This window comes from Balearica regulorum, chromosome 2, assembly GCF_011004875.1.
Source record: "Balearica regulorum gibbericeps isolate bBalReg1 chromosome 2, bBalReg1.pri, whole genome shotgun sequence".
Lineage (NCBI taxonomy): Eukaryota > Metazoa > Chordata > Aves > Gruiformes > Gruidae > Balearica > Balearica regulorum.
Genome location: NC_046185.1, coordinates 161054243 through 161078785, shown reverse-complemented (window position 1 = coordinate 161078785; position 24543 = coordinate 161054243). Strand labels below are relative to the sequence as shown.

The 24543-nt window shown below is 47.1% G+C and overlaps 2 protein-coding genes across 3 annotated transcripts in view; both read right to left on the bottom strand.

Moving 5' to 3' along the window:
• Window positions 1-4276: 4276 nt before the first annotated feature.
• Window positions 4277-13062, bottom strand: CRYGN (crystallin gamma N). Its single transcript, XM_075747159.1, has 4 exons — window positions 12981-13062; window positions 12272-12520; window positions 10528-10673; window positions 4277-4462 (listed from the first exon to the last, which is right to left on the bottom strand). Exons 1-4 carry the CDS (start codon window positions 12999-13001, stop codon window positions 4327-4329), a joined length of 552 nt encoding a protein of 183 aa, XP_075603274.1. The 5' UTR covers window positions 13002-13062; the 3' UTR covers window positions 4277-4326.
• An 8074-nt stretch (window positions 13063-21136) lies between these two features.
• Window positions 21137-24543, bottom strand: part of RHEB (Ras homolog, mTORC1 binding) — a 42702-nt gene continuing 39295 nt past the window's right edge. For both annotated transcript variants that reach the window (XM_075746701.1, XM_075746702.1), the window contains one exon: window positions 21137-21646. In XM_075746701.1, coding sequence (XP_075602816.1) covers window positions 21554-21646 — 93 coding nt within the window. In that variant the 3' untranslated portion in view covers window positions 21137-21553. The remainder of the gene's footprint in view (window positions 21647-24543) is intronic.

Below are 24543 nucleotides of genomic sequence, written 5' to 3'. Positions count from 1 at the left end.
AAATTTCAAAGCCAAACATGTTTTCACCCAAGTTAATTTTCCCTTGACTTCAATATAACAGGGAAAAGAAAGCTAAAACCAAACCAGATGAAGCATGGGAGCCAGGATATCTGTCAGTGCTCCCACAAGTACTAAGACGTGTTCCCTCTACGTTTTCACCCTGTCGTTGCTTGGGCTTTAACAGTGACCGTGGTTCTCCTCCTGGTGCCAGAGGTTGGAGATGTCCTTTGAAGCTGTTCATTTCCTTTCTGCTATCAGTCAAAGAGGTCACTGTTGAGCAAGACTTTCTACTTAAAGGACTAATAAACCAGCTCTAGCAGACTTCAAGGAGTAAATTAATTTTTACCAGGTCCAGAGAGGTGTCTCTGGAGGAGGAGAGAAGAAAGCACAGGAAGGTGTGAGTGTTGGGTGGCCTCAACAGCAGGATAACACCTCTTGAATTCCCCGGGGAAGGGAGGTGGCTGGCAGCCCTTCCACCTGTGTAAGCAGTTGGTAGAGATTCGTTTGAGCTATGACAACATCAAACATGCCAACAGTGGATCAGTAGGCAGTTTCCTCCTTACCTTCACTATATATACATGTACTGAGTAATATAGCAATGCCAAAGTACTGCAGTTGCTCAGATATCTTCCAAGGATTCATTTGAAAGATATTCCATCAAATTCCCACATTATCCAGCTACAGAGAGAGGACATTCATGTATGCAGGCATTCTGGCAGGAGCTATTTGCTTTGGGGCCAGATGTAATTCAAAGTTACTCTGAATATTACACTGCAGCAGCCTGGCCAAGCCCAGTAATGCTGATTGTTAGGACTTTCCTGGTTTTCCAGATGGAGCCGATTTCATTTAGTTCTCTCTCTTGTAATTAGTAACTTGTCCCTTTCGTTCATTTTTGAATCTTTGTTTTATCTCTAGCATTTTGTAGAGTAGTTTCCAATTTACTTAATCCATTGCTTGCCTCCTCAGTGCACGTAGCAGAACTCATTCAGCCATACAGTTGAATGACGTACAGCTCAAATCTCCGCTGCACAATCTCACATCCACTTCACATCAAGCTGGCATTTTTGTCATTTATATTTTATATGCTATAAAGTCACAAATCATACTATTTTATACTACAGCAATGTCAATAATCTTTAAAAAAAAAAGCCAAAATCCTAACCACCAGCAAACATATGGGATCTGTACGTTCTGTCCTTTAAACAAGTGCAGATTTAGCAAGGAGGGGGAGGGAAAAGGAAGAGAAGGAGAGCCACATCCCCCCGCTGCCAACGCAATACATGTTCCTGCAGCATCAGTGTTTGGATTAGGCCCATGGACACCCTACTTAGGTTTCAAATCAAGAAAAAAAATAGATGGAATTCAATTCCCCGCTGCCAGTTTTTAGTGATATTAGACTTCTGCATGCAGAGGATTTTTTAAAAATAGTGTTTGCATGAGGCTAGCTGTGTGCATTGAGGGTGTGTTCATCAATGGGATATCAGATGTTAATAAATTATGAATATTTGGTCTGTATGCATATTACAGACATGCATAAAACATGCTATGGGTGGCTAACTACTAGCTGGTTCCAAACAGTGTTCCATGCAACAGCACGGATTAACCAGACGACTGCCTTTCTGTGTGCTTTTAACTCCTAGCAGCAGGATTCAGTCCAGGACTGGGGCTCCTAAGTACTTCCACAATTTAAATAACAAATATTAATCTACAAGAACATATAAACAAACAATGAGTTTGAAGCGTATAGATGAGGTGAACTTGCACACAGTAGCTGTATGTTGGAGCCTGTACATCTGTGTGTACGTGCACAGTCCCACGTATCCCATTAGGGATGGGGAGGGATGTTGGTAGTTCCCTCCAAGGGCTGGTCTGCGCAGCGGGAACTTGAACCACTGAACACTGGTTCATACAGCAGAATATCTGCGAGATCACAAGTCTGACCCCGAAATAGCGGGACAGTCACCTCCCCAGGCTGTGTGCACTAAGCATCGAGAAACCCAGGTGTGGGGATTTCTGGGCTTATGCTGTTGTTCTCAGGGGAATGTGGGTGGATGGTTGTTCTTTATTTTCTTTTCTTTTGTCCTCCAGCTACTTGGAGTATCTGGGATTCCAGTTTGTGTGTATTTTAAAGCCTTTGTTTCTTTATCCTTCATGCTGCACCGTGACATTGAATGTGCTTCAAATGAATGAAAAGCCTCCTTAAAACTAGTCACAATTCAATGCCTGTCTGTCTTTGGGACCACATTTGGGTTTTTGAACAGATTAATGGCCAGAAGGTCACAACAGAGAGCATTGCATATAACTGAATATTAACTTTAACAGAGTGCATTGAGCTCAGGAGCCGATTAGAGCCTTTGTGAAGCAAGAGCAATGCTAATCCTGGAAGGACTCCTAAAATCTTTCGTAAGCTGCATTTAATTAAAAGAAAATGAAATATGCAAGAGTTGATGCACGAGTTGTACATTTGTGCATCCCACTCAATGAATGAATCATTTCCCAGCCTTCTTCTCTGACACAGAAATACCTTGCAATCCATTAAAGATGCTTAAATATTTTTACAGCTCCAATGGACCACGTGTCACCACAAGCCACCCAGGACATGGCCATTGCAGGCCAGAGCTGTTCTGGTGTAACTATAGTGCTTCTGCAATGCTCTGGGTAGAGGACGACATCCAGGCTGCCTACAAGAGGACGTAATTGCTTGTATCACTGCTAAGGCAAACATCACCCAAACTGTTGTTAAATTCACAAGGTAGAGGGTTTTTTGTCTTTCCATACCTTCCATAACACATTCATGGCATATCTGTGTCCAGGACAAATCTCAATTGATGCAATCTTACCAACGGTACCACTTCATCACGGGAACAGCACGTGTCCTCACACAGGCACAGTTGTTACCAGTTGCCCCGGTCGTGTTAGTGGTAGAGAGCCACAGGGAGCCCGGAAGCTCTAACTAGAAAGATGAACAACCAGGCAGAGGAGTGTGAACTGATCGAATGGCAGCCGGATCCGGTGTCAGACCAGGATGCAGCACGGGACCAACCAGCCCCCTGCACGGACCCCCGCTCCTCCCAATCACTCTGCAAAGGGCAGGATCCCATTGCAGACCCGCGAAGAAGAGCGGCCCTGAAGGTCCACGCGCCTCGTGCTCCAGTGTGCTGGGGACCTGTCAGCCTCGCTCACGTCCCTTTGAAGGGCTGGGGACAGTGGTTAGATCAGCAGCCTTCCCGCTGGATTAACATGGAGCCTTGCAGCTCTGCTGGCACCATGCCCGTGCCTGTCAGGATCCATCAGACAGCCAAGCCTTAACAGCTAATAGAATAACGGAGTGAAAAGAATAACATTACCCCTGCGTGAAATAGCCAGAAACACTCTTAGCTAACACTGAACGTGGCTCGTGATTTCATGGGAAGGAGGCTACTGGACTTTGGGGTGCTGAATGCCAAGGGAATCACCCAGGCTGGAGTGGATGGCCCACAGCTGAACGGGCAGAGCTGTTCCCAGCCCGGCTGCCAAGCACCGAATGGGGTTTGGGGATGCTGAAACAACTGGGATGGACTGGGAGCACCAAAGAGGCAGAAGGATGGGGAGAGAGTTGTCCAGAAAGTGACAGTGCTGTGGCTGTTTTCTTTGCTGCCGCACCCTCAAAATGTCGTCGTCAGCTCAAGGGCTTATGAATCAGGGAGCAAAGAGAAGATTGCTCAGGTTTTGTGCCATCAGGGAATTTTTTTTTTTAATATATTTTTTAAGGTGTGCTAATCTAAGGTCAAAGTAACTCAGGATGAATGATTTCTATCCCCTTCGCATCAGGACCAGCACATTGTGCTCAGGCAAGACCCCGTGAGTCGGTCAGATCCTGACATGGTCCTCACGCGTGTCCTCACATGGCACGAGCAGACCCTCTCTGACAGCTGTGTGCCTGCACTCACAACACACATGTGCAGCAATGTGACCCCCCCCCCACCGGGCATCGGGAGTCAGCTGGGTCCATCGCGTGGTGGCCCTGGACGGGGCAGAGGGAACACCTGTCAGACCACAACCGCACTGAGGAGCATGTTCCTGAATCTGCTGGTCACCTCCAGTTCTGGCCCATCACTTCTGTGTCCTCCTTATAAATCATTGCAAAATGAAAAAGCAAACTCATGGCATGTAAATCAAGCTTAGAAAGGTTACAAGTCCGTTCCCTCTTGAACTCATACAAACAATGGAAAAAAAAGTACTTAGAGCCAGAAGCTGGTGCTTAACAATTTATTCCACAGATCAGTGAATGGGAAGGAAGATGATGCCCCGTCTCAGCAGGCCATCACTGATAGGATGAATGCTCAGCTAGAAGTAGTTTATGACTCTTCTGATGGACTGGACGGTTGCACTGCGCGCCTGCCATGCATTGAAGCTGCTGAACTCGCCCCGCTCCACCACATACATACGGCCTCGATAGTTGGGCTCCTCATACAGCACCCACCTGAGCAGAAAGGAAGGGTTACTTGGGTCCAAACAATATAGTCATGTGAGGTGACCTCGTGCCCACATTGAGGTTCTGTGTTTAGGGACATCAGTCCTGCAAACTACCGGGACTCAACGATCCCTCTGCACCCCCAGTCCCATCCTACGCACAGAAATGCCCCCAGTGGAGTCAACTGCTGGCACTTTCCCCAGTTTCCAGCATAGCCTGGCAATTATCCACAGCCAGATTGAACCCTGCCTTTAGAAGAAGTTGTTCTGGGTTGCACCAGCAATGAAGCCCGGGACCAGGGGCTCCCTGCTTCACAGTGCTGTGGGAGTGGATCTCTCTGAGTTTCCGTGCTGGAGTGTGTCCAAAGAAGGGCAATGAAGCTGGTGAAGGGTCTGGAGTACAAGTCTGATGAGGAGCGGCTGAGGGAACTGGGATTGTTTAGTCTGGAGAAAAGGAGGCTGAGGGGAGACCTTATTGCTCTCTACAGCTACCTGAAACGAGGTTGTAGCCAGGCGGGTGTTGGTCTCTTCTCCAAAGTAACAAGCGACAGGACAAAAGGAAACCGCCTCAAGTTGTGCCAGGGGAGGTTTAGATTGGATATTAGGAAAAATTTCAATCATTGGAACAGGCTGCCCAGGGAAGAGGTTGAGTCACCATCCCTGGGGGTATTTAAAACACACACTGCTGTGGTGCTTAGTGCGCTTAGTCCACATGGTTTAGTGGTGGACTTGGCAGTGCTAGGTTAACAGTTGGACTCGATGATCTTAAAGGTCTTTTCCAACCAAAACGATTCTATGAGTCTATGATTCACCATGTGCAGCAGAAACTATTTAATAGCACTTGATAGTGCTAAAGAAGGACATGAGTCCCTTCAGCCCCTGGATAAACCCATTTTGAACTGCAGAGAGAAATGTGCAATGCTCGAAGGATGTTTTACCTCTTTGAACTGATTCTATGATGGGGACCATATTCAGTAATTTCTTTCTTTGCTAGTAATTCTCAATGGCCTCTCTGCGATGCTTTCCAACAGAGAACAGGAGTTGGCTCAGTTATCTTCACTTTATCTCTACGTCCAGAGTAAACTACAACTTTCCCTTGAAATACAGTCAAACAGATAGAACGCTCAACAACCTTAGTGACTTTGGCATGACTTCTTCACCTCACTTGACCATGTTTCTTTAGTACATTTTTCTCCATTTGAAGATCTTCAAGTCCGGCACAATTCTGATTGTCAAGAGGGACAAAATTTGCTGCTCTTCTGTCCCTTCATCCCTTTAGTACACCCTGTGCCATGATCTTAATCTGGCCACGTGTGTCACCTCTTTTCTCTATTTAAATCTCCCATGCTTTTTTAACCAAGTTTTTCCATTGCTTTGATAGTTTTATAGTCAGATTTCCACCCCATCGTTGCTGAACTGCTCGTCTCTACCTTGCTCTTCTCTTCCCAACTTTTTAAAGGATATTATAAGGATCTCAACTGCTTGTCCCACCTATTGGCTTAGCAGTGGCAACAGAGCACAAATGCAATCTTCCAAATCATTTGGTTTCTGTGGTCCATCTCTTGCCCGGAATTCAGCAGTGACATCTGGGTTGGGACCTACTGTATGTAGGATTTCCAGGGAGAAACTCCTTTAAGTACTGGATAGGTCAAAGCCTGCTGGGCCTACAGGGTCAGACAACAGCTGGTGAACTCAAATCAGTCTGACTCAGAGCAAAAAGCTGGAGTCCTAGGAAAAAAGTTGTTTATAAACCCAGCCACCCACAGGCATTATTTAAATAATAATAAAAAAAAGCAAATAGTTAGGGTCTTTAGTCAATCCACCTTACAGATTCCTTGACATATTTGGATTTATTTTGTGTTTCTGAGAGGCTACCAGGTGGGACTGCGGTGGGTCCTTTCTCCCATCTGCCTGTGCTCTGATACGACTGACGCGCTGAGCGCACGCCTGCCTGGTGCCCTCTCCACCCTGCTGCCCGTGCTTGCACAACCCTTTTCTCCAGCATTGCTGCAATGTGCTCAGCCAAGACATTTGGGTCCCGAGCGTTTCCTACAAACAAACCAGTCCATTCTTTGGCATTTTTTGCAGCCAGTTTATATCCGAACGAGAATTAGAAAGTCAGCCTCAGACTTTTCCTTTGAAGTTCACCTTGCAGTGTGTGGAGAAGGCTGCCCGCTGCTCATGTGAGAGTAATGGCAGGTTGCCCTGAAGCCATGTCCCCCCTATCACATATCCTGATGTGCACTGTCAGAGAGCATGCTCAGCTCTTCAGCTTAATTAAGAACTATTTATGAAATTATCCTCCTCTATATACTCCCCAGCCTTGTTCATAAGGCACGTGTGGCTTTCTTCCTTTTCTACCCCATCCCTTCATGCACCTCTCCATATTTTTGGATGATCATGGGCCTCTTTCTCCATCAGCTCACCATCCCTTCCTCAAGCACTCCTGAAAAGAGCTCCTGATCCTATTTTCTGCACCTTCCAATCACTCCCTCCTGCTGAGAATACCTAATGTTATTGAAAATACTGCGTGCTGGTAGGACAGGAATATTCACAGGGCTGTTGTTGGCCCACCAGGACATGGTGGTTCTTCTAGCTTTGCTCTGCTCTAGGGCATCTTTTAACAACTGCTGGACCCTGGAGAACAAAGCAGGGGGTAGAGCAGCCCTTCATAGTCACTGTCTTTCCGAAGACCTCTGTGTTTGTCTGCAGACACACAGTTGATGTGTCTGGACAGTTGCATGGAGGGAATGGGACAGGCTTTGGGGTAGATGGAAGCAGACTACTTGACCTGGTGTGGTCATAAGAACCCACTGGCTTCTTCCCCTTCTGCATAGGGAAAGGCTGCAAAAAAGAGGAATAAAAAGAATAGCAGAAAGATGGGAGCGAAGTGTATTGGCAGTGCAAGGTGATGAGTGAAGGCTTGTATGGCTTACTTAGCTGCTCCTTTATTGCCTAAAATTTACATTCTCTGAGACCATCAGCGAGAGAGGAAATCAAGTCAGTCAGGAGCCCAGAAAAAAAAGACAATCCTGTCCTCAAGCCCAGCATGGGAGAGCTGATCCAGGCACATAGCACGCAGCCCTCAAACATCTCAGTGCTGTGTTTCATTAGCACATAAACCCGGAGGACACAGGAATAAAACTCACATGGAACCAGCGCGAGCCCTATAAGCCAAAACTGGCTGCTCTCGCTGTAAAAACAAGCAGGGGAGTGCTGCAGCTTCAGCCTGAACCAAGCAGGATGCTTTCAGTAGGGCTCGAGGTCACTCATTCTCCACGCAGGACACGAGCAGCACCATGACCAGCTATTGCCTCTGCTGAGAGATACGTAGTGAGCAGCAACGTTTGGGTACCTGGTCTGGTTGATATTTCACAGCCTGCCTGCAGAACATCTACCAAACATTCATAAATGCTTCAGCAGAATAAATGGTTGGTCTGGTTCCTTCAAGTTATGTCACTGTAGCGTAGAAAAGCCTTTTTTTGGGTATTCTCTCCCAGACTGTAAAACAAATTCAGCTTTTTAAAGTTGTTATTTCTACACAATTCTCTGTGGAGCGGCTGAGGCACAAAGGAGGACAAGAAGCGCATGTCTTCATCTGACACCAGCTGATACCATATGTGATACCGGAGCTGGCTCTGCCCGTGGGACGGCCAAAGCCTCTCGCCACTCAAGCCGCAACAGCTTCCGAGGAGGCGGTAACATCTCAAAACTGCTCCAAAATAGCAATTGCCTTTCCAGCGTGGTTTTAACAGTTTTATCACCAGCCTTTCTGGCTGTGTGGGGTAGCAGTCACCAGCCTCAAAAGGGCAGCGGGGAAGGTGCCGGACAGCCTCAGCCCCACCACGCACCGTGCCAAAGGCAGACATTTCTGTCCATTCCCATTTCCAGCTGATCCATCATCACTTCCCGCAGGCACGGCCACCCCTACAAGTGTAGGCAGCAGCTTTTTAACAGCACATGACACCATCCATGGATTTTGAAGGGGAAGCAAATATTTCTGTATCTAACGGATGTCTTGTGCAGGAATTAAGGGGGGAAATCGCAGAGTGAGACTTCAGCAGGCAGGGAGCTCGGGGGGGCACAGGGCATGCATGGGGGAAAACAGACCCGCTTTGATCCTGGGGATGTGCTGGTGGCTGAAACTCCCCTCATCTCCAGTGACCCCATCTTCTCCGCTCCCCAAAAGGCTGAGGACGTGTCCTGGGAGGACTTTGCCAGGCTGAGCCCAGCTCCGGCTGCAGCACCTGGGGTCACCTGGGCTTATACGGTCCATCCAAAAGAGAACAGCAGCACTGTAGGGTCCCTTTCCCCTCCCTGATCTCACCTCTCTGCTGTGGTATCTCCTTCTTCCCTCCTTCCTCCTGCAGCCCGGGGCCAGCAGGTCCCTCTGCACCATCCTGCCTTTCAATGGCCTTTACAGACCCTTCTCCACGCTTTCAATGACCATCTCCCTGGGGTTTGGATGTAAGTCTACAAAACTCAGTGAGTTTCCTCCCCATGCTCCTCTCAGTATTTTTCTTTTCTATTTTTTTATCACCACTCAAAGCCTTTGAGAAGTCACGTAATGTTAAACATTTAGGCTCCCATGTGAGGGAAAGCGAGTTTTGTACTCCTTATATATTTTGCAGGGAGGAGAATCAATCTGAAAAATTCAAGTGCTTGAAAGTTTCTGGGCAGCATCCCAATTTCTCAAGCGCCAGGGTCTGCTACAGGGACATGTGTGGTCAATAATTGGCTCTAAATCTCTTGCCAGAGTACTCACAGGCTCTCTCTTGGCTTTATAGTGTTGGTACTCAAATGCCTTTTGCTTCAAATGCTCAGCAGTAACGGAGTCCCCGGTGGGCTCCAGCCGTTTCTTCCCATCAGGAGCTGGTAGCTCGGCTCCTTAGTTTTAACAAAAACGCCACTGCCTGATCATAAGCCTGTTTTTTTGGAAGAGGAACAGTCTCGGTTGAATCAGAAAGGGTCCTGCAGGACACTTGCAGTCCGGATGTCATGAGCTTGGATAGCAACAATCTTTTTCCTATTCTAGGTAAAACTTGCTGTGGACAAAAAGGGTCCAACATCCCGTGCTGGGCACAGGTGAGATGCGCAATACCCTGTCCAGGACAGATGGAGAAGACCGTTTCTGTGCTCCTTCCTCTGCAGGGCCTTCCCACTGCCCCGTGCCTTGCTCCAGCCATCCTCTGCCCGGCTTCAGGAGGATTTTATGGCATTCCCCTGCTCCAAGCACACTTGCAGTGAGGATGCAATTGTCGAACAGGGGAAAGGGGAGATGGTCGGATAACAACCCGTCTCACAACAAGAGATAAAATAACATAAAAGGGACCAACACCATTGAGAAAATGCAAATTGCCATCCAACAGCCAGAAAAAGGCAAAGCCGAAGCTTTTGGGAACATCTGCAGGGGCAGGAGGATGGGGCTGAGTATCAGCAACGCACCTGCAAAGCGGCTTCTTCAGGCACCGAGGGTGATGAAAAACCCCCATCAGGGTGGCTGTGCATCACCGCCAGTTGCCCCTGTCTTTCACGCAGGATTAATTTTAAGGTGAGATGCCACTGCCTAATTTTTGCTGTCCAAGGAGGAGGTTTCAGGTGTTGCAGCAAGCCTCAGTGAAGCCACTTGCAGAGCAAAAGCCCTGACCTGCATCACCCGGAGCCATCCATCCGCCCTCCCCAAAAGCCTCTGCATGGATTTTAAAGAGGTGTTTGGAAACATGCACAGAAATGCTAAAAAAAAAAAAGAAAAAAGAAAAAAAGAAAATAAAAAGCTGGTTTTAGGCTTCTTGTTTCATACACTTTAAAGAGGTGTCTCAGAGCTCTTGTAGCTTGTGCTTAGCTGCCACCCTCCAAAAATCATGCTCCTTTGAAGCAGCTCTCAACATGCAGGCACCAAAATTCATCTTTAAACCATAGGCTCAACTCACATTTCTAGGCTTTCTCCAAATCTCCCCCGGCATCACCAGGCTTTTCCACGACAGGGGAAGTGTCTGCAGCCACCTCGCTCCCCTGCAGCCCTGGGAGCAGGGAGCACCGCAGTGGCTCTGTGCCAGAACACGTGCGGTTACTTACGCGCCGTCGCCGTACACTTTGAGGGCGTTGATGCAGGTCTTGTCCCAGCCTTGTCCCTGCAGGAAGGAGCAATCCTCCATCAGCTCCAGGCTGGGACCGCTAAAATGGCTCCCCTCGAATATTTCGATCCTGTAATGCTCGCCGTGCTGGGGACAAAGGGATTTGAGTCAAATCAACCATCAGCGACAGTCCCAGCTCTCCATGCACTCACACATCAAAAAAAGACATATATCCAGAAGGTACAAAGATGTTAAACTGTTCCCCTAAACTAATTTATATTGCCTCCAGTTCCACATGTAACTGCTGTTCCTGACAGGAGATGTTGTGCCTTTCTTTAAGGGAAAAAAAAAAAAAAGGGGGGGGGGGGGGAGAAAAGCATCTTCCCAGCATCGTTGTTGCTGCGCGAGCCCCTGCGGGTGACACGGTGTGAATTTCTCTGGGCAGATTTCTGCAGCTTGTGGCACAGGTATGTGGGACAGAGCGAGCTGAGAAGATAATTTTAAGCCAAATTCAAAGAATACCTAGATGCATTTTTCAAACAGGCTTAACTCACATTTTTAGGCTTTCTCCAAGTCTCCCCGGCATCGACAGGCTTTTCCCTGGCTGGGGGGAGCCTCTGCAGCCGCCTCGCTCCCCTGCGGCGCACAAGAAGGCCGGGCTGCGATGCCAAACCCCACAGCAGGCGGCTGCCGGCAGCATCCGAGCGGATACCGTGCCTGAGCAAACATTCCTCCGGGAATCTGCGCTGCAGAAATGCCTCGAAGCACTCGCTGGCATCTCGCAGGGAAAATCGCAGGCCAGGGAAGGAGGAGCGCGTCCTCGTGCCGGCCGGGCTCCAGGGCCCGGGGCAGAGCATCTCTCCGCGTACAGACCGTGGAGAGGAACTGCTGCGAGTCCCACAGTGGGGTGCTTTGGGAAGGACATTATGGACCTGAAACAAACCCATTGCCGTGCCAAAAAAGCAGCTTCAGGGCCAGCGAGAAACCCCACCGGCTCCGAGTGGGTTCGTCATTGCCCCGGGGGTCATGAGTGACGGGAGAGTTGAATGGACAGCCCTAACCCGGATTCATTTTAATTTGCTAGTTTTTAATCTTCCTGATTAAGCCTTCCTCCAGGTGATGCTTTTAAAAGCTTCGTAAGGGGAGGGCTACCTAGTATGGGAAAAAAATTTGGTTTAGTTTAGGACTACTGAGGGGTTTTCTGCAACAGCAGAGTATTCAGGTAAAATTTGCTAGGAGCAGCACAGCTGCCCCATGGGTCTGGTTCCAAAATTCCTGGGGCTGCCGGGTCCCTCTCCGGGCACATGGGGAGACCAGGCTGCTGTGGCTCAAACTTGCTTTGGGCAACGATGCTCCTGAATTCCTCCCTGAATATTTCATAACGACTCATGTTAAAAAAAAGAAAAGCATGTGACGCTGGCAGGACCTTGCCACCTCATCTGAAAAACCACAGGGAAATCTCATCCCGTTAAAGCCACCGCGTTTCGTGCCGTGGGAGGAAGGCGACGTGTCTTCTCCCAGCCGGGAGGCACGGGAAACCGCAGCTCGGCTTTGTAGCCTGTGCAGACCACTCCAAGGGAGAGCAAATGCTACCCAGGAGACTATTTCCTTCTCAACGGGATGCATTCTTTCTAAAGAACGCAGATTTTTATCGCGCTTATTTACGGGGCTCATGAAAAGTAAACCCCAATGGCAGCTCTGTCCCACTGATGCGGGAGAGCGAAGCACCAGCAACATCCACTCACCATCCCGACGGGCCGGCAGGAGCCCAGGTGGTCGCTGCGGCTGTTCCAGCGATAGAAGTCGGGGTACTCGCCGTGCTCCAGGATGTACTGCTGCCCTCGGAAGTCGGGGTGATCAAAGCAGACCCAAGCCCCGCTCTGGACGCAGATGGAGTTGACCCGGTTGAGGAAACCTCGGTCCTGGAAGCTGCTGCAGCTGCCACAGACCTCCAGCTTTCTGCCCGTGAAGCATTTGCCTTCGTAAAAAGTGATCTGGGGGGGTGGGAGGAGAACGGCCCCGCGGTGAGGAGCAGGGGCACGGCCGGACCCCCATTTCAAGCAGATGGGAACCACTTGCAGATACATCATTTTAGGGTGGTTTGGGTTTCTTTTAGCTGCTTTCCAGCAAGAGGAGCACAGCATCACTGGCATTTTTTCCTAAGAACCGTATTTGTTTTTCTGGGAACGCAGCGCATCCCGCATTTACGACACTTCTTGCCGCCTCGTGCTTGCTCACACATATTTCCAGCAGGAATGTTTAAACAGGAAACTCTGCTCCTGAAACGCAGCTCCTTCTGCCGCACCCTCCCCGTCCCTACTACCAAATTTGCTCCCAGTATCATTATTCAGGTCTCATCCTCCGGGATATTATCCTAACTTTCTCCTTCAACCCAGAGGATGCTCGGGCTCTCCAGCCCCGGGCTGAAAGGGAAGCGGTTGGGTCGTTACTTACTTTTCCTGAGTATTGAGACATTTTCTGCTGGCTGCTATCCAAGACCAAAAGCGGGAGCCAAACCAAAGCCGCGATGGACAGAAACGGTGGACACCCCACTATATAGCAACCGGCGGGGGGGGGCGAGACGGGGCTGGTGTCGCGAGGGCTTTTCAACAAAGCAGCGGGAACCGGGGGCTTTACGCTTTCCTGCTTCGTAGGCAGAACCGCCGGTAACGGGGCCTGCTGAGTCCGGGGTTTTGATTTTTGGGCAGACGATCTGACAAAAGATTTGCTTGGCAGGGCTTTGGTCAATTAGCGGTGCACATTGATTGCTCCTTTTTGAAGGACATCTTTTTTTCCCTTTTTTTTTCTTTTTCCCCCTTTCCCCCCCCCCCATTCTTCCCTTATTTTCCTCCCCCCCCTCCTTTTTCTTCTTTTCTTTTTTTTTTTTTGTGCTTCTTTTCTCCTTTTGTATCCTCTTATTTTAGAACAGACAAGAAGTAAATAAGGAAACAGCAGCATGTCTAAGCACGGCACGTAGTTTCTCTGTGTTGCGTTCACTTCTTTTTACTGTTTTTTCCCAGCTTCTCGCCTATTGCAGTATGGCAGCCAAAAGCGAGCATCCTTGGAAGACTCCTCACCAATAACACGTTGCACTCCATCTGTCAAAGCAATGGTTTCTCGTTCAACCTTCGAACCTCTTTAAATGGCATCTCTGAAAGCCAAGGACCCGATCTCCTCCAGAAAACAAAGGTTGGGCTCGCAAACCCACCAATGTTATTTGCAAGCATCTTTTTTTTATGAATGTTTTGATCTTTCAGCACTGAAGCACCGAGACACAGATCTAAGTCAGGATTAGAGGGATTTTTAAGCCATACCATCGACCATAAAGTAACATTTTCCTATACAGCCGTGATTACAGCTTCAGAACCTGGCATCTCAAACACCAGCACAAGGAAAAGCTGCTTCGTATTCCCCTCTTTTGCGTTGTAAGAGCATCCAGAGACTTTAACTGCCTTATTCTCAGGACAAACAGCACGGGACAGCCCCAGTCCATAAACCCCGTCAGTTTACATTAACGAGCCAGGCTAGGAAGAGGTAAAGGCAAATGCACAGGGGTGGCCCACGGACCAGCACACGGAGACGTACCAGAGCACCATGTTAAAAGGAAGTTTCTCTTTTATGCTATTTAATAGCTCTGGAAGAAACCTCACACCCAGCTCCTACTCATCAAACTCTCCTCTTCGTCACCCATGGGGCCCTCATCGCCTCCCCCCTGCCGATGACGCTCCACTCCCCAGACCGTCAGGCACACACTTTTAATCTGAATCCTAGAAACTCATTTCTTGGCAGGTCGCTCCTGTCCGCACGCGTGCCAGCAGCCTCGCACGGCAACCCCGCTCTGCTGCTTTTGTTCACCGCTTCGTTTCAAGATTAAAGACCATGCGGGAAGCAAGGATGTCATTATTAAGGCTTAAACATACGCCACCCTTTCAATTAAGATGTAAAAGTTAATAAGAGCGTGTGCCCGCACACGTAGGCTGAGCTGGAAGACGTCATGTTGGCTGGGATGCACTGGAGGAGGAAGAAGGAGGTGGCGCATTGCATTTGGAGAAGAAACGCATCCTTCAGCTGACGCAGGTAAACCCACCCCAGGATCGCAGAAACGCTGTTTACATTTACATGCTCTGATAGGAGACAGGAAATAATGAAGAAAAGCCTCATCTAATTAAAACCCAACCCTACCCAAACCCTCATTGAAATGCTGGTGTTATTTTCTAGGTGCTAAATTAGTCACCAGATGGTGTGAGAAAAGTAACAGCACATGGAGAGTCCCACTTGGAAGAGCGGCAGCCAGGGCGGGGGGCATTAGTGGCGTCGCCAAAACCAGCCCTTCCCCATGGCTTCGCACTTGGTGTCCTGGGAGGGAAGGAGGAGACGTGTCCCTCTTCTGAGTCATGGCTGGGAGCACCAGGGTGACGAGGTGGCACCATCGTTGGCCTTGGGACCCAACTCTCCCGTTCGTGGGGGTGGTAACGGCCTATGTGCTCTTTGCGTTGGCCATGAGCTGTGTGGTGCCTGGAGAGGAAGACCCACAACATCCATGACAAACTGGCCCTAAAGTACCCTGTAAAGCAAATAGTACCACAGGAGGAGGTTTTTATGGAATCACAACAGCCTGGTTTCCTCCGGCTCTGTCTCATGATGGGATTTTCCTGTTTCTCCTAAGGTGTAAGCTTTAACTAAATGTGCAGGAACTTGATGTATTTGAGACCTGTGCCCGGCTGTGAGATGTTAGTAGATGCCCAACAGGTTCACAAGCTATTTTAAGAGAGACGGAAAGAAGGTGCGACAACTTTATTCTCATTTCTTTGACAAACCACATTAAAGATATGAAACAACAAATGACCCATCTTTGGACAAAAGGAAAACGATGGGGAAAAAAGAATATTGAAGAATAGCAAATCATAATTCCTGGACAAACCCCTTTAATTCCTTGCAAAGGATGAAAAGGCTGCCAACGGAAGAGAGAAAAGAGCCGCCTGAGGAGCCTGTGGCCACCAGCAGCCATTCAGGCACGCGATGCTGGAGCAGACCTTGCCTCCTGCTCGTGCTTGATCACATCCGACCATGGTGCCCCAGACTAACAGGATCACGAGCAGCCTTCCTCCACCGTGGCTGTTTAAAGGATGAAGCGTTGGAAACATGAACTTACAAGTTTGAGCGTTTGGCTTTAACAGACAAAGCCCAAATGCCTGAGATTCTTTTGTGTGTCTTGATTTAGAGGAAGTGAGAAATCGGACTTGACGTCCGCAGGGGCGGCTCCGGGCTGCGCTATCCCTGCCTGCCCTTGCTGCCACGAGGCCGAGGAGTGAGGCGGTCAGAGATGATTTGCTCCGAGTCCAGGCCAGAACCAGGGAGGTGAGAAAACCGAACACCTTAACCACGCAAGATGGCCAAGGTTGATTTCAAGTCCAGTGTAACCCTGCAGTTATGTCCCCAACAAAACTGGAGCGAGAAGGACTCGATGCCATGGGACACCGTCAATGTGAAGGGACACTGTCGATGCCAATACCAGTCACAGAGATTGACCCAGCCATGCCAGAAACCACAACTCAACCACCCAGGACAAAACCACTCTGGCTGGATAACGTGGTGGCTCCTGGTCACCACCCCGCTCTCCTCCCCATATCCCACCTACACACAGGATCCGGGCACAGGTCTTGTCATCCTACAAAGTGATTTCCATTACATTCCAAGGGGTTACGAGCAAGGTTATGTTGGCATAAATAAACCCAGGCTGGGTGGTCTTCAAAACGTAGCTGTGAGATGCCACCACCTCTTTCCATGGGGTGTTACAGAGAATTTACAAGGGTGATTTTTCTGTGCAGCTCAGCAGACATTGGCCATGGCACGCGTCCAACCCAGCACTATGCCTCGCAATAACCTGCTGTGTTAGGTGGTGCTGCCAGAAGGATGGTGCTGAACTACCCTAGTTAAGGTAGGAAAACACCAAACTTGCTCCTCCTCTGACACAGAGGTTTCAAGAGAGCAGGGGGCGATTCCTGGAGGTGAACCTTTGGGAGTGACCTCGCTAATGCCAACAAGAATATTTATTAGCAGAGGCTGAGCAGGATTTGGATTCTGCTCAGAGGTACCTACTACGGCCAGTACAACCCCATGGAACTAATAATTACATGAGCAACAGCCAAGAAGTTGCACTGCATCCTCTGAAATGGCCATGCTCCAGCTTCTGGAGGAGCTTTTAGAGTTTGCAAAGCAGTGTTAAGACCTGGCACAGGAAATACTTGTATCTCAGGGCGTTCAAAAGGCCATCTTGCTTTAAAAAAGCTCACAGATTTCTTCATGTACCCTAGTACGAGATAATTCTAGCTCATTAGATGTGGAATAACTTCTGGGTCTAAGCTCCTTCCCATGGAAACTCTTTTGGCACACTGCTGGAAAGGAGGAGCACATCTCATGGGCCACTTCAGAGCAGCAACAGACCTCAGAGAAACCATCTTTATGACTCAAGGGAGAGTTCCTATATTAAATCCACGTTGCTCGATTAGGACCTAGCCCATCTCACCCCAGTTGCCAAAGCGTTAATTTCCGCTGGTGATGAACGCGTTCCCAGTGCCGGAGCTTCCTGTGTGCTGCTTCCCAGAGCTGCTGGGGAGGCTGGTTACACTAACTGCAGAGCATCTCTGCAAACCACTCAAGCAGAGAAAGGATCTTCCAACCCACGCTCTCACCGGCGGAATACGTCAACTGTTCCTGGAAATGGGAATCAGCTGCCAGGCGATGGTTTTGGGTTCGACACATGGTCTTCATCGTGGATGCACCAAGACATAGAGTCTCTGCAGTATCTCCATGAAGAATCTCTCTATCCTGCCCGCACAACACCTCGCATCATCCCATGTGGAGTACAGACCCTAAAAAAGCTCCTCATGCCTGAGCAAGCCCCGTCACAGAATGATTGTTCAGATCTGGCCGGGTTCCTGCTAGGAAAAATACCTCCTCACTTTGGAGCTGGGACATGCTGGTCAGGTTTAGCCAAATATTTATTAGCAGCATTATGGAGATAGATATTAAAAAAAAAATCTGCAAAAGCTTGTTTTCAGTAATATTCTGTCTAGGGATCAGTATTAGTGCAGCACATTACACATCTCAGTACGCATCTGAGTTGGGACTTGCATTTCATTTTGGGAAACATCAGAAAGCCTGGGGTTTTTGGGGAAATCCTTTCAGGTTTTATTTCAAAAAGGAAAGGTTCCAGTAGCAAAATAGGACACCTAAGAAAAAGCTGGATGCTGAGGACACCCATCACCCAGACCGAGTTCAGCCATGTTTCTGTAACGAGTTGAAGGCATCTGTGCAAAGGTTCCCACTCCCCCTCCCCAGCTGTCAAAGGGGAGGAATTTTGACCTTATTAGATGAGGTTGTGAAGATTAGTCAGTATTAGCTAAATGCTCTGAAGATAAGCAGTGCTGATTACATAAGGACTAATTAGAACCCTTTGACTTCTCCTTCTTAAGAGAATCATAGAATCTTTAAGGTTGGAAAAGACCTCTAAGATCATCAAGTCCAACCATCGACCCACCACCTAGAGGAAAGGCTACAGCACAGGAGTGCTCACGAGCAGGGTAAGCCCAGCAAGCCCAGGAGCATCGTCACCGCCTGCACGACGCTTGTATGGCACTGCACAGCAGCCTGCGACACCTGCACGGAGCAGCAGCACAAATTCTTTAGCAATAAAAGTGTAAGATTGCATGTTTCTTTTAGACAAGGTGAAAACAAAATAGGCACCATGACGTAGGCTACCCGGCTCATTTCAGGCTGCCGCCCCTCTTGCACTTCAAAGGAAGCTGGGATAGACCCGGCTGGGTGTTTTACACTCACCCGTGCCAGAAACAAGGGTAACTGCAAAAGTTGTCCTCGATCGCTTCCAGAGTGCAAGTTTGGGCATAGAAACTTCTCTGTTCAAAGAAACCAGGAAATGGAAAGCCTGCAGACTTCACCATTGCCTTCTATGCTGCACAAACTTCCTCAGCAAAGCCCAACTTCAGCCCAGAAGTCATTTCCAGAACAGCACGTTTTAAATCCACCCAAGTCAATGGGAATTTAACATGACTTAACATGGTTGTTAAATTTTGCTCGTTTCCTCACCAGGAAAAGGATCTTTGCACATTCACCTTTGCCAATGATCACCTCTTAAGGCTGGGCTCTATTAAGTGTCTATCACAAGTCCTCTGGCCCAGGCTAGAAAAAATATTTCCTTCATGACATACCTTTTAATCCATGCACCATTTATCACAATCCTCCAGAAACCTCCGAAGGATCAGGGCAGCTGCCAGACAAGGCTATACAAATTTATCAATTCCAGGCAAGCAGCAGTTTCCTAGGTACTGATTTCTTGCTCCTATACATAAGGTATTCCAGGATTGCTCCCCACCCCATTTCCGGGCTCTCGGTGATGAACCTAACCCATCCATACAAGGAAGCACAAGGCTGCCCCAGCCACTGTTAGACTCGAAGTGCTGGAAGGTGCCATCCCGAAATCTCCGTACAGCAAAGGACAAGCAGTTCACTGACCACGCTTGACTACACATTCCATTAGAACCGCAAGGTTATTGCACACGGCTGGTCTTTAGATCTTATTAGCAGAGAAAGGCTCCGACAAGTGGAATAATTTACATTTCTTATGGATGAGCCAACAACAGGAGAAAGGAAACAGATACTGATGAACTCAATCCTTCAGCTATTACAGAAAATGCCAGAGCAGTACATGCTCCACAGTGCTAGGTACATCACAGCTTGGAAGTTCCCATTGCAAATCATCCAGAGAACCTGCCCTTGCCTTTAAGTCCTCCCAAAAAGCCTCACCCCAGGAAGGAAGGGCCTTGAGGATCCCAGGACTACCAAGTCGCACATTTCCTCATCCATCCCCTTTAGAGCCTTAGCAGCTGGCACACCTCAAGCTCCAACACAGCAGCTATTTCAGGCTTTAGATCATCACCAGTACACATGTGGTCACTATTTTACAAAAAAAAAAAAAAAAAAAAAAAGGTAAATAAATGTGGTCATTGAGGTTTCTGGTAGTCCAGAACTTCTACCACATGATGTAGACCACATGACATTGTGTCTGTGATGCAGTGCCAGACTCTGGTCATGCAACAAGTCACCTGTCACCTCATGATGAGGCAATGAAGGCTTCCACCACACAGATGCGTGTTGTTCCCCTGTTCCACAGATCATTTTCCAAATTCTCAGCAACTTCATTACCAGCCGAACTACCCTCGTTCCGTTTCTTGTGAAGAAAACCTGCTGCATGGCCCCAGGTCAGTCTGGTTCTGAAATCAAAGCACGTACCGGTTTCCCTGAAGGAGCACTCCGGCTCTGCTGAACTTCAGCAATCTATCACGTACAGCAATCGTCCAGCTACAGAACCTGCATTCAACACAGGGTATGAAAATTCAGGTAACAAAAATTAGTTTTCAGAAACTTTGGGATATTTCCCAAATGGAAGAAAAAAAGGCAACTTTTTTTTTTGCCAGGAAGCCAGTTAATCTCACTGTGACCAAAGAAAACAGTAAGTTTTTCCACATACACTGTTAATTCAGGGGTTTACACCATTTTCTACACGAGGGAACCACTGCACAAGAAATGAAGAGATGAGACATGCTGAATTTGTATTATTAGCACTGACCAAAATGCAAACGCTAGTTCTGGTTGCAACAAAATTGAAAGTTTGCCTTCCATTTTACTCCTGCTGGAAATTAAGTTTTCAAATGAACACAAAAATGCATGAGAAACACTTCATTAACTGTTCCCCAAATCAGCCTCGTTTGGTTTTAGGGTTTGTTTTTAGACACAAAGTAGGTTGACTGCACATTTTTTAAAATATATATAATTGAAGTCATTTGTTTCCAGACTGAAGAGATTAACACTTGTTAAGCCTCTAGTCCAAAAGCCACGCACAAGCTTACCACTGGCTGGGGGAAGCTGCCCAGCGCTGCGCCGGGACCCTGACGCTGTGAACAGCCAGGTGCCAGGACACAACTCACCTCTACCAGTGCTATTCACATGCGAAAGTACAGAAATTCAGGATAAACAACCCATATCGATTTGTCTAGGACATGTAATTTATTTTACATGACTTTTTTTTTTTTTTTTTTAGCAAGTCAATGCTTGTGACCTGGATAAATCCACTCCATCCTGACAGCGTTCCTAGTTACAAGTCCACGTGAACAGTCTGTAGCGCAGGCGTATGCTGGCCCCTTCCTTGGGAGAGATCTGCGCACCCTTTATTCCACGAATCTTAGCAGTTACGGAGGAAAAATACAGGTTGTCTGACTGAAAACCCAAGATTTCCCTTCCAAATCAGAGGTGTCACTTGTGTCTCCTTCCCGTGAACGGGCACAAAGCACAGCCGAGCTGCTTGGCCAGCCTGGAGTTCTAGTGGCAAAAAAAAACAAAACAAAAAACCACACACAAAAAACAAACCCCAAACAAAAAAAAAAACTTGGGATCGCTCGCCAACAGTTTCCCAAGCAAGGGCCAAACAATCCACAGGCTCCAAGGGTCTCATGCCTCCTCTTAAGGTCAGCAGGTGAACATTTTTCACAAAAAAGTGATATGGATTAATCAACCAAAAAATTTTAAACAGAGCATTTAAGGTTTGCAGCTATTTTATTTACAAGTATACATTTAACACAAAGAAACACTGATATCCAAGCCTAGTTAATAGTAGTGTAACAATATGCCTCATTTTGATGATTATTCTAACCAACAAACTACACTGAAAAATTAATGCCAGTAAAATTCTTGGTCATAATATTAAGAAATACAATATATAAATTGAAAATATGATTGCTTAAAATTTGAAAATGGAAGTGAAGCCATTTGCACAGGAGTCAGAGTTTAACATAATCTGAAGGGAAAGGCTCCAAACCAACTCTTTATCTTTCAGGTTAACAGAAGAAAAAAAAATAATAAAAAAAGAAGCATAGTTTATCCTTGAAGATAATGGGCAGTTTTGCTTCTTCAGGTAGAATGTATTCCCAGTGTTTTCAGGTTTTGCCGTGGAATTACATTACTGAGCACGAAGACTTCCCTTGTGAAGCTGCCCCATCGATTTTTTCTGCCTCCAAAATTATCCTCTTAAAAACATCAACGGCAGTCTGCAAAGAGAGAGTACAACATTAGTAGGGAAGGAGAAACTGCCAGCCTACTGAAAAAACAAACCAACAAACCCACCCCACAATTGAAAAAGTTACCGGTTTTACTGGCTACACCAGCAGATAAATGCATATCCAACACTTACGCCAAAATCGAAGAGGGAAAATATGGTAATTTCAGTTTTGAACACAACCTTTTGGAAGAAAAGTGCAACCCCTACTCCACAGCAATCCTCAAGTATTTTCTGTCACTGCAGGGAGGGCAAGTTTAACCTGAGCCATAGTCACAACAGAGCTAATAACTGTAATTTGGCTTTATTTTAAATAGCAAGCTTGCACTGAGTGACTGACAGCATTGAAGATTTTGGTGCTGTGCTGCTCCAGAGAATAAACCGATTCATTTCCTCTAAGTAATCTCTCAGATTCCAAGTAATTACAGAAGGCAGCAGATTTTTCGGCTCTAAACACTGACTTTGCACAGCCCGCTACGAGGGTTACTTTAATATTCTTGATTTTCTCATCTTACAGGTAAGACCAGTATTAGCCATGGTGCAAGAACACGAGAGGAAAACACGAGCCAAAGTAGCCACTGTCTAATATCAAGCAATATCCTTTGATAAAGTCCTTCTGAGAGAAAGGGGGTTTACATTTTAAACAGCCTGAACCATGGGATAGCCATTGCTAACACGGTGGTCAGGCTCACACAAACATCCTAGCTTACTGTATGGAACATACAGGATTAGAGAGTCCCTCTGCAGAACTGCGAGCCACATAGGTGCTATGGATCCCTGCGCTCCTTCAGTGGGAAGGCAGCAAGTACTCTCAGCGTAGGAGCTGCTTGTTCTGCTATCTACTCCGCTTGGTCTACGCCGATTCTCCTCCCTCTACGCTGAGCATAAAGCAGTCTGGTGAAAAAGGCTCTCCCCCACCGAAGCTCCAGGCGCTGAAACGGCAAGCCTGGGCTCAGAAGGGCGGTATTGCCCCAGACACACACATGCTAGTGAGTACAAGTTAAAAATCTTGGGATGGAAAGACAATTTCCCAAGAAAGTAAGCTTAACTGAAACAGAAACACTAAGAAAGGATGTCTGACCACTTGAGTGATTCAGGAGATGTTACAGAAGGATTTGATTAGGTGTAGTTAGGTTTCTGGTGGGGTTTTGTTCGCTTGTTTTTAAGGATACTGAAAGACAGGGAGAGTAAGGTGTCTGGGACAACATCATGAATGCTACTTGTAGTAAATACCTTACACTGTTAATCTGGTATTTTCAGGGTTCACTCAGTGTCAAGGGTTTTAAAATTGCACACTAGCCTCCATCAGAACACGCAGACACTACAACATGCAGCATTTGAGATTGCCTAGAAGTAATTTAGGAAGAATAAATCGATACTACAGGCAAGGACAATTCTGAAGTGCTTTTCTTCTCGACAGGATTTTCAAGCTGAAGATTCACCGTATCATCAGTACTTCGGCATGTGAATCTTCAACTTGGAAACGGTCCCCTGATTATCTCAGACATGCCATTTTAAGTTTATCCAACCTTTAGCCGTCCGCTTCATGAATTCCAAGCATACATATGTTCCTTAAAAAGGAAAGTATATTCATTATATAAAAGCAGTCATGTTATGAAAGAGAATAAAAAGGGGGTTTTTGTTGCTTTTAATCAGCAGGCTGAAGAGCACCCTGTGATTTATGACTATGTGTTCTGACCTGACAGATGTTTTTCTGCCTCCACAAGGTATAATTCTTAATTGGATCCCTTCCAAATTAATCCCATTGACTGAAGTAGCCCCACAACAATCTTAAAGCAAACTTAACGAGATAAGACTGAATTTTAAAGTTTCCCATATTTATACCATTTGTGCACAGTACTCTCTCTGGAACTATTTAAAATACTTCATCAGCTGGAAATAGATTATTCCTCCATATAATGAAGTTTCCCTGCAATCCCAACTGCCTCTGACAGAAGTGGCTCATTAGTCCAGTAATGACATAACACATTTCCTGGGCAAATCAGACTCAAGGAGAACCATGGTCAGGGCTCCAGTTGCTATCAAACTGGTGCCGCTAATGAAGAGTTTCCCTTCATCCAAACCTGGTGATATACTGACTTACAAGTATACTGCACCAATGCTTCCTTAGAGTTGAAATTTTCAATGGTTTCATTTTAATGCACAAGTTCTTTATATCCCTGCTTCAAAGCACCCATTAAAAAACCTCCACAACTTATTCTGTCAAGCAAGAAGCTGTACATTCTCTGTTAAAGACGTGCTGTTTCAAACACTAAGATGTAGGAGTTCACAGTGTTTGTTAATTCATTTCACAGAAAATATGTATTCACTGAGAAGGTTTAATCACTGTCCTACACTTAACCCTTAGGAATTTGTTATTCAGCCCAAATACACTGAAGTGTTTTAGAATGAGCTTTTAAACAACGTAGGAAGCTGTGTTTTGTGACAAGGAATAAAGAACGCAGCCAGACTTTCTATGCATCTGTCTCCATATGGTCCAATTACAGAATGTGGGTCACACCTAGCCTACAGAAAGCCATCTGGCTTTCTTCTACCTTTCTCCCCTGAGGAAACAAAATCGATGTCAGCCTGGGCAACACGTGCTTAGCACCGTGCAAGAGACACCAGAGGCTCAACTGCTTCTGCAGATGTGTCCCATGGTGTAAGCAGGACAGACAGCTCGGGAGGTGCAAACACCCAAAATCCAGCCGGCAGCTGGAGTCATCCTTTGCTATGCTCTATTTTCCAACTATGCAACTGGTTTATTATTTCACAGAAGAAACTCTCAACTGCTCAAGCTACTGGTTTATCTTGGCACAGAACCGGGCAGAGGAACTTGAACAATAGTCAGGTGAAGGAAGAGAGGTTTTCCCTCCATCTGTTGCCACT